Source organism: Populus trichocarpa, chromosome 1 (genome assembly GCF_000002775.5).
Source record: "Populus trichocarpa isolate Nisqually-1 chromosome 1, P.trichocarpa_v4.1, whole genome shotgun sequence".
NCBI classification, from domain to species: Eukaryota; Viridiplantae; Streptophyta; class Magnoliopsida; order Malpighiales; family Salicaceae; genus Populus; species Populus trichocarpa.
In genome coordinates, this window is record NC_037285.2 from 8,988,288 (window position 1) to 9,003,155 (window position 14,868).

The following is a 14,868-nucleotide window of genomic DNA, read 5'->3' on the forward strand; positions in this document are numbered from 1 at the left end:
TGAGTGGAGAGAAATGAGTACTACTAGGAGAGAGGTTGGTGCTCGACATTAAATATGCTTTGTTGTTTGTTAGAGATGAGTGCTTCTGCTCTGCACTGGAAATTTATACGCACCATAAACACTAGAGAATGGTTTGAAGGTATTGAAGTGTATAATCCTGGGTGGTGGTGGATGTCCACTTTAATTTTTAGAAACTAAAAAAAAATACATTAAGATATATACTCGAATAGAAGTATTGAACAGCATGTAACGTGGATGACTAAGTGTGGGTTACGTGCACCATAACATATATAGATCACTTCAAAGTATTATGTCACAATTTATCTGCATAACCAATACATTTATTGAATCATTGTACATGTCCAACACGCAACTTCATATTCACAATGCTAGTCTTTCTTTCTTTCTTTCTTTTTTCATAAAGAATTAAATGGGTTATTTATTTATTTTATATCTTGTTTTCATCTTTATCCAAATTTGGCAGCAAATATAATCAAATCTATATTTTATACGGTTGTAAGGCTCAAATAAAAACATTTTTCATCATTTTCTAAAAGCAAAAGCTGCAACTGTAGCAGATCAATTTTTTTTTTGGTCATGTCTATGTATTTTTTTTAGCTGTTGGTTTTTTTAATATATTTTTGATGATTATGTTAAAAAAAAAAACTGCAACTTGTTGAAAGCCTTAGGATTTTTAGTGTTATTTTACAGATATTTGAGGGTTGCTGGCATTGCTGCTGTTATATTATATAATCTTCAACAGAAATAGTTACGACAGCATGTGCTATCAATGTCAAAATCCGACATCAGAGTGTGGACATTAGAGGTACTGTCCCTTTGCAGAGAGTGAAGTGAGACGAATTTAATAAACAAGATATGGGCATTAATTTAATCAATAGCTGTACTATATACCTACCATTTTTGTTTTTTTTAAGAACTTGCAAGCTTTCATAAAATAAAGTAAAAACCTTCTCAACCATTACAATGAAAAAGTAACCGGAACTAACTAGTAAGTAACAGTAGTAAAAGAGATTAAAAAATTTGCATTTTATGTAGTTTGAGGTTTGATTTTCCTGATTCCTAATATGATAGTAATTAGAGATTTATATGGTTATTAATTTTAGAGCCTGTTGAATTAGTTAAGATACATGTAAACTCACCCGAACATCTACGTTAAAAAAAAAATATATATAACAAGAACTTAACATATAATTAAAGCATAAAAAAATAAATGTAGATAAACTTAAACTGTGTATTAAACATGATAAATGCCATGTCAAGAGCAATGGATCCTGTTTATTTATGATTACAAAACATAAACGTTGACTAGGTCTTCGTGACATCAAATCATCAAGCAGAATCCCATACTAAACTGTTATCAACTTCATGTCATTTTTATAAACGGGAGAAGCGCAGTGAAATAAATATTTACATGAATTTAATGTTAAACATGTTCATCGAGTTCATAATTAGTAACGTACTCCTCTTTTATACTATTGCATTCCAAGTTTTAATCTGAATTATGATATTATTATATTACATTTTTAAGCGTATTTTGAATTATAAGAGTCTATAATTGTAGACCGTAAGGTTAAAAGATGAGATGATATTTTTTTAAGAGAACAACCCTATAACAATTTTTTATAAGCAATATAAATTATTTATCTATATTATGCTCGTATAAATTATTTATCTATATCTTTCTCTTTCTTTAATTCAGAATCTAGAATGTGAATGGATGTTTATTATTATTATTTTGTAAAAAAAAAAATAAACAACGTATTTATTACATAATATTGTGTTTTTCATATAAATTTTTTTGTTAAGGGATCAAGACTAGAAATTTTTTTAAACAAAATTTAAAATTATTCTTTTTATGTGAGTATTATATTAATTGTTTTTTTAGGGCCTACCCTACCTCCGCCCCGCTGAGATAAAATCTCACTGTACATATGTCAGAATAAAAACTTAAAATCTGTTTGATATTATGGTAGGGGTTGTTTTTTAAAAATTTTTTACTTGAAAATACATCAAAATAATATTTTTTATTTGATCTAAAAATAAAAAAATTAAATTTCTTTAAAAACATTTTTCTACATAGAAAAACAAACATGCTCTTACTTAAAAAAAACCTATTTTAATGGAACTAATCTAGATAGATGCGTCTCTTTTTTTATTTATCAATAGACGCACCATTTCTTTAAGAAGCTAGTGGTTATCGTAGTTATTTTACTGCTTTTTTATTCACATGCATGGTATTTATGTTTGACTTTTTTTTTTTATATGTTTCATGTATTTAACCATTACCTCACAACATGGAATCTACCCCCCCTCCCCACTTCAAGTAAAAAAAAATAAACTCATTTTTACGAGGATTGCATAATAAAAATAATTAATTCCTTTTTTCCGTAATAAAACATAATTAATTCTATGTATATGGCCATAATCAAGGGCCAATTTCATGTTGATGGAAAAAAAAAAAAAAAGGTTCGAAATCGTCAATGATTGAAGGGGAAACATTGGCATGCCGCCCTTCTTAACCACGAAAGAAGAACGTGTTTTTAAAATTGCAAAAAGAGCCACGAACGTTTCTACATTTATAGAGAACTCCCCAAAAGATTATAATATTCGTAAAAAGAGAAGCTGAAAAGGACGCTGAGAGACAGCAACCAAATCTCGATAAAAAGCCGCTTCTCAGAGTAGAGAAATAAAAAATAGAATTCCACCCTCCAAAAACTCCCAAACAGACTCTGCTTCTCTTCTCTTATCTTCTCTTCTTCTTCGATTTCATTTTCAGCTAATCTCATTGAAATCGTAAAACGGAATTGAATTCCTATTCTTTCTACCATAGTAAGCCGAGCTGAGTCATTTATAAAATAAAAATAAAGATCCGTTTTCTCAGAGAATTCATTTCCTCCTCTCTCTTTCTGGATCCATTTTTCAGGTAAATAAATATTACGGCTCAAACCGAATTCACCGCTTATTTATAACAATTCACATGCTATTTGAGTTTGTGATTGTTTCTTTGTCGTTTTAGGTGTTCGTTCGTTCGTTCGTTGATGGTCATCTAATCTCCTTTTATATTACACCTGATCATTCTTTCGAAATTCAATCCGGTAATATATACAGAGACACACACACACACACACATATATATATTTTCAATTCTACAAGCTCTGTTTGGTAACTAAGAAAATAAAAACCGATTGAAAAGAAAAAAGAAGAAGAAATGAAATGGAATTCTTGTTAAGCGATGCCTGTTTTCTGTGTATGCTCACCGTTGTTCAAGAGTGCGTAAGTAAGCTCAGTTTTATTTTATTTTTTTGTTCTTGCGTTTTCTCGGTAACCAAACAGCGTCGGACAGCTCGCTCCTTGCTGTAAAGTTTATTGCCAGGAAATAAAATTTACTTGTTGATAATGATTAAGTTTATTTGATGTTTAAATAAATAAAAATTATTATTTGAAGGTAATTTATATATGTCAGCACGTTTCAAAAACAAAATAAAACAATAGAAGAAGAGGTAATGTGATTGATTTTGTCATACTGGTAACTGATTGCTGCTTTGATTAGTTGTGTGGAATGGGTCAAATTAAGTGGCTTATGATAATACGAAACTGATAAGCAGACAGCGATTAGCAAGTCAAAGATGATTGCTGACTTGTTTAATCTGATTTTTCCATCCTTGTAAGTCAATAATTAGTGTCAAATGTTTGGTAAAAGTAATTATTTGTACAGAACCGATTCCCTTTTGTTCTTTAAGCTGAATATTTGCAACTGGAGAGATTTGATTTCCTTCTCCTTTTATTTTTTTTAATTAAAAAAAGGTAGTTTTTTTTTTAAATGATGGATTAATTGGAAGACATTTGAAAAAATGGGGCTTATTTGGCTATCAATTGAATGCATCTCCTTATTGGCTAATATACCTTAACTGTTCTGAGGTGTATCATGCACTTGTTTGCTTTGAAATACCTGAAATGGCAGATACTAAGTTTAACTTGGAGATTTTGACAATCCAAGTAGGCATTCGTTTCTGCATTTTTCATACGTGCCTTTTAAGATTGCATGTCAAGTTGCTTTCGTGTGATATGAATCCACATTGCATTTCCCACGTCATCCGTGTCTCATTAAGCTGGTCTGATCATTTTCAATTGTCTGCATTTTCCTCGATATTTGGCTATGCAATGAGGATTGTCAGCTATGCTTCAAATAGCATTTAGGACTGACTTGTGTTGTTTTCTTTTATGTTTGACAAGTTTACTTGTCTATATGCTTTGACATGGTAAGAAATTGGCAACAGTTCGAAATGTCTAATACTATCTTTGTAAAACTGCATCTTAAGTTTTGTAGAGAGCTATATTCTTTGTGAAAATAAGGTGGAGTGCGATGCTTGATTAATTTCCATTTTCTTTCCTTTTTATTCTTCCGGATCAAAACTAGAATTGTCATTGGTTTATTTGAATACAAGTTCTTGCAACACTATTCTTGTGCCTTTCCCTTCTCTCACTCAAGTTGTGTGCCTTTTCTTTTTTGGCAGTAAGAAATGGTTGCCTTTGGGAAAAAGCTGAAGGAAAGACAAATTCAAGAATGGCAAGGGTATGTTTGACATATCAGAACTTTCTGATAAGCATTGTCTACTGTCAGTTCATTTTATTGGCAAAGAACACCCCTCCTCTTTGATTGGCATCATCTTTTAGTTTCAATGATGTTGGGTTTAATTGCTTTTTTTTCCCCTTCTGGGTTGATTCTATGTGGAGATGGCAAGCGATACTTAAGTTTCATGTATTTGATTTGGAGTCATTAATCCATCTTCTGCGGGGATGTAAAATTTACTACTTTAGTGCGACTTTGGTAAGATTTATAATTATATTTTTAAATAAAATCAGGAAACCAAAACAAATTTTGGGCTTTCTTCCCAGTATTTTTCAAATTAAAATCACACATTTACATGTAGGTCATTAGATCGATAGCAGAAGAGAAATTTAGAGGGTGGTACAGTTGGTGTGGGAATTGTTTCACTTGATTAAGCATGTCACCACTATGTTGTTGCGGCATCCTGGTGGTGACAGTATGAAGTCCAGTGTTCTTGTGCACCATAGTGTATAATTGTGAAGCATTCTCTTTATGCTCCCTCAAGGTTTGTGTTTTTATTTGTTCATGGATCTGCTTTCTTGTAGATACTATATCAACTACAAATTAATGAAGAAGAAAGTTAGACAGCATGCTCAACAAATTGAAGTTGGAACACAGGATCGCCGGCATGTACTCAAGGATTTCTCAAGAATGTTGGATAATCAGGTATAGAGAAATAATTTGGTACTATAATGTACATATTAATATATAATGTGTGTGTTTTGTTTTGCGCAAAGTGTGTTGCAACTGTATGTTACATCAGAATTCATAAGCCTCTTGTCAATATGATGCGTGTTGCAACTGTATGTTACATCAGAATTCATAAGCCTCTTGTCAATATGATGCTTTCTGATGTCTTCTGGACAATTCCAAATTCAGTCCCTCACTCGAGGCCGAAACAAAATGTTTTGTAACACGTTTTTGCAATACCAATTTCAGATAGAGAAGATTGTTCTTTTTCTCTTGGAACAACAAGGGCTGCTTGCAAGCAGGATAGCCGAGCTTAATGAGCAGCAGGAGGCTCTTCAGCAGCAGCCAGATATATTTGAAATATCCCAGTTACGAGAAGCTTATAGAGAAGTGGGACGAGATCTTTTAAAGCTTCTCTTTTTTATTGAGATAAACGCCATTGGTCTTCGTAAGATACTGAAGAAGGTTGATAAACGGTTTGGATATAGATTCACTGATTACTATGTCAAAACCCGTGCCAATCATCCCTACTCTCAGCTGCAGCAAGTGTTCAAGCACGTGGTAATATGCTTAAGTCAGTGGCATTCACTATTTTTCTTCTTATTCTGATGCTTGAAAAACTTTCTAGTTGGACCTTTTCCGTTAATATTCTTTCATTTCCAGAAATAGAACCATAGATTTTGAGTTAATGAGTTTCTACTGAATACCAATAAAATTGCAGGGTCTAGGAGCTGTTGTTGGAGCCATATCACGCAATCTGCATGAACTTCAGGAACATCAGGGAAGCTACTTATCGATTTATGATCAGCCTGCTCTTCCCTTCCAGGTTTCCTTTGGTTTCCATAATCCATTTCCTTTTTGAAAGTTCCATCAAATCATGTTGAAGCTTTATATTTTGGTGTTGCAGCGGCCATAAGGTTTGTACTGACCAAGTCACCATGATGTTTGCTGGTGTTAATATGCAGGATCCTGTTGTTGATTCAATGAAAGCAGCAGTTGACAGGCTAACCCACTCAACAAACTTCCTCAACTTCTTGGCACAACATGCACTCATTATGCAAGAAGAGCTACCGACTTTTGAGGAACCTGTTGATGATCAAAAATACCATTTTATATCACTTCTCTTAAACTTAGTCAACACATTTCTTTATATGGTCAATACATATATTATTGTACCTACAGCAGATGACTACTCTATGAGCCTTGGAGCCGCAGCAACAGTTTGTGGTATTGTGATTGGATCAATGGCTGTTGCACAGGTGTTTTCTTCAGTATATTTTAGTGCTTGGTCAAATAAGTCATACTTCAGACCTCTTGTATTCAGCAGCATTGTTCTTTTCATCGGAAATGCAATGTATGCTTTGGCATATGACTTTAATTCAATAGCTGTTCTCTTACTTGGCCGTGTTTTCTGTGGGTAAGTAATCCTCATCCTTTTCCTTGTCTTTTAATGTCTGATTACATGATGAGAATAATTTCACTAGGTGGTTTGCAGAGTAGTCATCTGCTGCAGAGACAATAAGATACATTTTGAGTAATTTGGCATCATCATGAATTTCATACTGACTTGAATGATCATCACAAAGCATAGTGTTGAGTTCTGGATTATGATAGACTCGAGTAACCAAATCTTTTGTTGTATGACATGAAGCGCTCTTTACACACTCACTCGCGCGCACACATGCATAGGAACTTCCTAAAGTTCAGTGTAAGAGAATAACCATATGATTAGAGCTCCTTCATAGATTCATAGCTACATGGTGAAAATTTCATTAAATTTGAAGTATTAATTATTCAGGTTGACCTAACCGTACTCTTTATGTTGTAGATTGGGTTCTGCCAGAGCTGTTAACCGGCGCTACATCAGTGATTGTGTACCGCTTAAACTACGCATGCAGGCATCAGCAGGTTTTGTTAGTGCCAGTGCTCTTGGAATGGCTTGTGGTCCTGCTCTTGCTGGCTTACTACAAACTAACTTTAAACTTTACAAGCTGACATTCAATCAAGACACTTTGCCAGGCTGGGTTATGTCTCTGGCCTGGCTTATATATCTAGTATGGCTGTGGATCTCATTTAAAGAACCTTCTCATGTGACTGAAGAGAGCAGTGCAGCGCAGGAATCCACTGCTGGTATATTAACTTCTCTCACACTGCATTTAGTTTGATCTTGCACATATACTCATTTACCTTATCAATCTGTAATCATACTGATTCATATCTTTGAACATTTATAAGAGGGAATCAAAGCTGCTTGTTTCACATTGTGATTGCCACTTCCAGTTGTTTTCTTATTCTTTATGTTGTATGGATAGAAAATTCTGATAGATTGCGAATGAAACTACATGAAGCATATCTTGTTTTTGGTTTGATGAAAGCATGTTTAACTCTTAACCAATGATTCAGCTATCAAGCATGTCTTGTTTTTGGTTTGATGAAAGCATGTTTAACTTTTAACAAATGATTCAGCAATTAAGCATGTCTTGTTTTTGGTTGGATGAAAGCATCTTAGACTTTAAACCAATGATTCAACTTATTTCAAACAGTTTAGACATCGTTTATCTATGCAATGAGTTTATTGGACATTTAGAGTCAGTATATTTACTATGCCACATGGTCAATACTTACTGCACTTTCTATCCACTAAGTAAAGCCTAATGGGGTCATGCATCGACATGTTATTTAAGGCTGACTATTACCACATGCTTGATTTGTCACCCAACAATTGAAATGCTGGGTCGCCAAACTTGCTAAGTTTTGGGCTAAAGCTAGACTTGTAGAGCTGTAGCTAGGAGAGAACTGCTTGTACTTAATGCATGAGTTTAGGTTAGTGAGATTTAGCAGGCATGACTGGAATTTTTCAGTTGAACCTTGCCAATGCTGCATTCCCCTGCATTCATTATTTACTTCGAATATTATCAGAACATATCCACCAATGTGTAAAAATGTATGATCCAGATTTTGATTCTTGTGAATGACAGAACCAGTAGAAAATGATGTTCTCGAGAAAGGTCTTAAACAAGCATTGCTATTGAGTTCAGAAGACAAGCGAGTGACTGAAGATGGTGATGGAGAATTTGATGGCAGTGATGAAGCTCCAGAGGAGGCTCGGGGACCAGCTACATCAATTGGATCAGCATATAGGCTACTTACACCCTCTGTAAAGGTATGGCAATATCATATGAATTTCTTAACTTTCAATAGTTTCATCAGGTTCTATGGAGGAATCTAGTTCATGAGTGATTGCATTAGATGTGGGTGTAGATGTTAGTTTGTGAAACTACATGGCAGGGGAACAAACTATAACTTGTTAGAACTATGCTGGAAGTGATGGTGTGCAAAAATTTCATCTCTGTCACCAGCAATGTCTCCCAATGGTATGATGTTATTGCTTTGTAAAGGCTGTTTTCTCTGAAAACCACTGGTTAGGACCAGCAGAAAGCTTGTTGGAGACAAAAGTATGGCTTCATGACAAGTTTTGAGTCTTAGGTGGCTGCTTGGCCTAGTAAGTACTCTAGGAATTCATGCCTAAGGTTCCCGTCATTCTCTTTGTTGGCTTTACCAGCCTTCTATCCCTAATGCATCAAGATTTTCCCTTAATCAGATAATATAGCACTTTATGCTGAGATTTGTGCACGACTGACTTTGTAGTCAGCTTGTGGTATGGAACTTCACTTCAACATACTGGTCGTTATCTAACAGGCTTACTTGTGGAAACACCAAACCTACACCAAACCTACACCACAAATCACATGTGTATGGTTAGAGACTATGGTGGATAGCCCAACTTGTCACTCATCAGTTGGGAGATTGAGTATTATCTGAGTCTATTTTATTATACTTTTCTTTGGTTTTATTATTGGACTAAGTTTTATCCTATTTTGGACTTCATTTTATTTTAGTGGGCTGCTAGCAATGTTTTGATTAGGATTTGCATAAGACTATTTAAGTGTGTTTTCTATGGGATTGACACTTGTTGACGATTGATTAAAGAGACTGTAGAAAAACCTTTCTCCTCTCTTTTCTTCAGCTTCTTCTTCATTGTTGTCCCGTATCAACATTGGCATTAGAGCAGGTTTTGGTTGTTTCTAACAATCAAATGATCCAACCACCCACAGCAGCCCCAACAGCCCCAGAACTGCCCAAAACAACCACCTTCAACTGCTCCTAAACAGACCCAAACACGCCACACTGTCCAGCAGCAAAACAGCCTCTAGCACTGCCCGCAAACCACAACAGAAGCACCACCACCACCAGAAACAGTGGCAATGGTGGTGGAAACAGTAACAGCACACCAGCAGCGCAGAAACACTGTCAGCAGCAGTGGAATCAAAGACAGCAACACCAGCAGTACTAGCAACAGAAGCGAAGGAAGATGGAACAGCCCACTACACCAACATCAAAAATAACAAACAGTCCAAATTTTATGATTGAAGTGGTCTCATATTCACCTTAAGTATATTGGTCGGTAAATCACTCAACATTTAAAAAAGTAGGATATAATACTAAAACCCTAGCTGGAAATAAGTAATTGGGCTTGTAGCCCACTAAATAAAACACCCAACAATAATTAAATCAATCCTAAAAAATAAAGCCTAATTAATAAATCTCAACTAAAAATTCACATAAATTAATCCAAAACATAAAATAAAACTCAATCTCTCAATGGTTTAAGCTATCTTCCATCATCTATGATCATACGAGTGCGTAAACAATGTCTTGGGTTCGGTGTACCCACTAGTTTTATTTGTAAGAATTGTTCTGATCTCAATTGCATCTTTAAACTAGTGTTGTATGCATTTGTGTATTGGTTGTCTAGTGTCCAACCTGGAGTCTACATCTACCATAGACATGACTCTAATTAATGCCTTTAGAACTATTTAGGAGTAACTATTCAAGAGTAAATACAAATTATGTAAGCCCAGATGAGTAACATTTATGAGAGAGTTGAATCCATTATAAAGAGTAAGAGAATAAGATGTCATGACTACCGCAACACTCTTTTTGGGTTTTGGTTTGAGAACAATGGTTTCTTGTTAGGTGCTACACCCCACATACAGAATCCTAATAGGACCCAACCTTTTAATGAAAACAAGAGCATAAGAGTGCTCAATGAAGTATCCAAAATAAGCTCAAGATTTAGTGTTTTAAATGTAAAGGTTTTGGTACGTTGTAGCCAATTGTACCTATAAGGTCTTAATCATCAAGGAACAAAAAAATATAGGTGAAGAAAGATTACGGTGATCAAATGTATCAACCCGATCTAAGGATTTTCATGACCTAGACGAGGAGAATGAGGATGGTCTCAATTTATTAGGTTGTGTCTGATTTATATTCACTAAGGTTGAGCAACACATTGTAGAGTTTAGGAGAATTAGGTTAGGTGTAGTCAAATATGCCATTAACAATCTAAGGGAACCGAAAATTAGAGAAGAACTGTTATTTTTCACATCTACATTTTAAGTGTTGGGATAAAAATTGCAAGATCATCATAGATAGTGAAAGATGTATCAATATAGTATCTTCTAATATTGTAATTTGCCTACGCTAAAGTTTGTTCCCTATCCTAAGCTATATAGTGTGTCATGGGTTGATAACACCTCCATAACAATCAAGAGACATGTTTGTTCCTTATTAAAGTCATAGACTACCATGATGAGATCTATTATGATGTGATTTGAATGGATGTAAGACATGTTATTTTTTATAAGCCATGACTATATGACTTGGATGTCATCTTTTTGGTCGGTCAAATTTATGTTCTTTCACTTTTAAGAGTAGAAAGATCTAGTTCATTCTATTACCATCCAAAGCCTAATGATAAGAGCAAGAAAATGAGGAATGTGACTTTATATAATTAGTTCAAAGGTGTTTAAGGAGGAGGTTTAGAAAGGGTATATTATGTTTTAGTTGCAAATAAAGTCTTAGTAAACTCTTAAAAGGAACCATTTGAAGAGGTAAATATGGATTTTGTTCCACGTACCTTAGAGAATGATGATTTCATATTTGTGGTTATTGATTGTTTTTTCAAGATAGTCCACTTCATTCCTTATACCAAGATCCTAGTTGCCTATACAATTGTTAAACTCTATTTTGATGAGATCATCAAATTGTATGACCTTCTCAAACTATAGTCTTAGATAGAGATGCATGATTTATGAGTTACTTTTGGAAGATCCTTTGACATATAGTTAGTAACAAGTTGAAATTTACCAGTGCCTACCACCCTAAACAAATGCCCAAATTGAGGTGGTCAATCAAAACTCAGACAACCTTTTGAGATGTCTGGTGGACCATAATAAAACTTGGGACTTAATTATTCCTATGGTCTAGTTTGTCTACAATAGCCTGGTTAATAGTTTATAAGCACGAGTCCATAATAAAAGTTGGGACTTAATTATTCCTATGGTCTAGTTTGTTTATATTAGCTTGGTTAATAGGTTTATAAGCATGAGTCCATTTGTTGTTTATGGTTACAAACCTAGGAAGCTTATAGACCTTTCCATGTCCTCACGATGGGGTGTCCGAGCTAGTTGAGTTTTTTACACAGAGTTCATTTACATATTGAGATCATAAAACAAATTGAAGCAAGTAATGTCCAACACAAACTTCAAGTTGATTTACATAAACATCATAATACATTTAATAATGGAGATTATGTCATGATACGGATTAGACCTGAATGATATCCTTTTAGAACCAATAAAAAATTGCAAGAACGTAATGTTGAACCATTCAAAGTGTTTCAAAGGGTTGGATTGAATGCTTATGTCATTGATCTATCCACAAAATTTGATATCAGCTCCATTTTTAATTTAATATTAAGGATAGTTACATCTAAAAGACAACAATTTATCCCAAATTACTCTCTTGAGACCCCTTCACCCAATTCATTTCTAATAACCCTCTTGAGACCCCTATCCCATTACCCTTTTCATTGGCATAAAAGGAACTAATTAATGCTGGTTTTTATGAACAATCTATTTTTATCATGGATAGTGACTTTCAACAATTCTTAGTTCGTTGGGCAGGGTGACATGATTCTAATTGTACTTGGACCACTAGAAATACATTTTAGCAAATTAATCCTGATTCATGAGTTCTATCAAAGCCCCTAAGAGCCACATTTCAAGAGGTTGAGTTTCTCTAATAATAGGAGAGGTGGTGAGGGCACCAGCCTCGGGTCACATATCACAAATATGTATGGTCGAAGACAACAAATGATAGCCCAACCCCTCACTCTTTAGCTGGGAGATTGAGCATGTCTGTGTCTATTTTAGTGGACTTTAATTTAGTTTCATTATTGAACTTGATTTATTCTAATTTAGACTTCATCTTATTTGTTAGCTTAATTGTTGGTAATGTTTTGATTAGAGTTTGCATTAGACCATGTAAGTATATTTTTCTACAGGATTGATACTTTTTGATGATTGATTATAGAAATTGCAGACATACATTTCTCTTCTTTGGCTTCATCTTCTCTTATTATATTCTCTTTATCCTCTTCAATTCATTGTTGTGCCGCATCACTTACCTGATTGGGATTTATTCCTGCTTCTCAGCATAACATTTCTGCTACTGTCCACTTAAGTTCTTTAATGTCATCAGGTTCAGCTGTTAATATATTTCATGCTCAAATATGCAATGGAGGTTTTACTCTCAGAATCTAGTGTCGTTACCACATACTACTTCAGTTGGTCAACAAGCTCGGTGGCCATTTTTCTTGCGTGCCTAGGGCTAACGGTCCTTCCAGTGAACATAGTTGTTGGAAGCTACATTAGTAACATGTTTGAAGATAGGTAAGTCTTCATACAGGAAGCATGCTTTTGAATCAAATAGAATTCTGTTGTTTTATATCTTTACTTGTCTAAAGCTCTGGAATTCCTTGTCATATCCTACTGATGCAGTTCTTCATTGTTGATCCGATTGCAGGCAAATTTTATTAGCATCAGAAATTATGGTTTGCGTAGGAATACTGCTGAGCTTCCATATAATAAGCCCATACACTGTGCCACAGTATGTCTGTTCTGGACTCATCTTGTTTGTTTCTGCAGAAGTACTTGAAGGTGAGGAACTATTCAATTCTAGTGTTTTACTCGTAATAATGAACGTAAAGAAGGGAGGGATTTGGAAGGGAGCAGTGGTCTCCTCCAGAAGTGGAAAATATAATTACATAAAAGATGGGGTCGGGTTGCAGCTCTAAATAAGCTCATCCTGGGCATTCCTCGCATTTTAAAAAGATTTACCTCGCTCCCCTCCTCCTGACTGCAGTCAGATAATTAAGGCCTCTAATCAGAAGAAATCGTTTTAAAAAAAAATTCAGAAGAAAAGGAGTTAAAAATTAACCTGTGGAATTGCAATAAACAGTGAGTGACATTAACTATTCCCCTCACCGAAGTGGTTAATGCATCACACTGGGGTACCCTTTTGTTCAAGACATTACAGTCTAGCCATTAACCATTGTGGATGACAGTAAAATATGACGAGACGTGAAGGCTAACGCATAAATGGTATGCATAAAGAGACGAGATTGGCTTTAAAGAAGACCTAGGATTGAATTGCTTTATTGCAGACAAAAAGCAATTAAGGTCTGCAGGTTAAATATAACTGAGTTCTCTGGATTTTTCTTTTCATCCAGGCGTCAACTTGTCACTGCTCTCTCGAGTCATGTCATCCAGGCTTTCCCGCGGAACCTATAACGGTGGACTCCTCTCAACAGAAGCTGGGACATTAGCCCGTGTAGTTGCAGACGGCACAATTACGCTGGCTGGGTACTTGGGTGAGAGTAAGCTCTTAAACGTCACTCTTCTTCCTTCACTGGTGATTTGCATAGCCTCTATTGTTGCCACCTGCTTTACTTACAACTCTCTCTATTGATCCATATTTTGTAGTAAATCACTGCTCTGTTCAGAACCTTAGTCCTTCAATCTCAAATTTTTATTTCCTTCTTTTTGTTAATATTTGTATTTTATGTCAGTTCTATAAATTGTAAGAAAGTAGCTCATTGATTCACATTTTTATTTCCATTTTAATAAAAATTTTATGCATCTGCTATACAGGCTTTAAATTGCTATTTTGTATAATTATTTCTACAGAAATTCTTGTTATCATTCTTTTATTTTATTTTCCCGTTTTGAACCGTGTTTTACCCGTTCTCTGAGCCTAAGCAGAGAACGTGTGCAGTTTGTAGGAATTTCAAACTCCCCCTGAAGATAACAAATTCTCAGAGTAACAAAGAGAGCTGACGTTAGTTCTATTTTTCTTGTTTCAGTATTTTCCGTCTTCTTTTCAAAATTTAAACTGCAAAATCTGGTAGAATTAAAAAAAATAAAATTACATGGACTAGTTTTCTGATGGTGCACCTTCTTTTTCCCCCCCTTGTTTTAACCTTGAAAAATTATTTGGCCTGACTTATTACCATGAAATCTTTTTACTATTGACAGCTGACACGCGAGGCGTTGTGCATTGTCCACGTACTCAGTTTTTTTTTTTTTTTTCATGTAGAGTTGACATCATATTTTTAACTAATGGTTGCTGTGTAAATATGCATT

The 14,868-nt window shown here is 34.7% G+C and overlaps 1 protein-coding gene across 6 annotated transcripts; it reads left to right on the top strand.

Annotated features, from left to right (window-relative positions):
- The first annotated feature begins 2,713 nt into the window (after positions 1-2,713).
- LOC7478080 (SPX domain-containing membrane protein At4g22990) lies at positions 2,714-14,390 on the top strand. 6 transcript variants are annotated; one of them, XM_024586998.2, is made up of 12 exons: positions 2,714-2,946; positions 3,044-3,116; positions 4,536-4,594; positions 5,176-5,296; positions 5,570-5,881; positions 6,042-6,146; positions 6,286-6,737; positions 7,149-7,450; positions 8,299-8,483; positions 12,926-13,116; positions 13,250-13,383; positions 13,956-14,390. In XM_024586998.2, the coding sequence occupies exons 3-12, from the start codon at positions 4,542-4,544 to the stop codon at positions 14,192-14,194; spliced, it is 2,094 nt and encodes a 697-aa protein (XP_024442766.1). In that variant the 5' UTR covers positions 2,714-2,946; positions 3,044-3,116; positions 4,536-4,541; the 3' UTR covers positions 14,195-14,390. The 6 variants fall into 6 exon arrangements, with proteins under 6 accessions (XP_024442766.1, XP_024442771.1, XP_002298073.3 ...); XM_024587003.2 differs by having other exon boundaries at positions 3,048-3,116; XM_002298037.4 differs by having other exon boundaries at positions 2,714-2,944; positions 3,038-3,116.
- Positions 14,391-14,868: the final 478 nt, after the last annotated feature.

Coding starts and splice junctions, on each gene's coding strand:
- LOC7478080 (XM_024586998.2), top strand. CDS start 4,542: ATGGTTGCCTTTGGGAAAAAGCTGAAGGAAAGACAAATTCAAGAATGG. Junction 4,595..5,175: donor CAAATTCAAGAATGGCAAGG/GTATGTTTGACA, acceptor GCTTTCTTGTAG/ATACTATATCAACTACAAAT. Junction 7,451..8,298: donor AGCGCAGGAATCCACTGCTG/GTATATTAACTT, acceptor TGTGAATGACAG/AACCAGTAGAAAATGATGTT.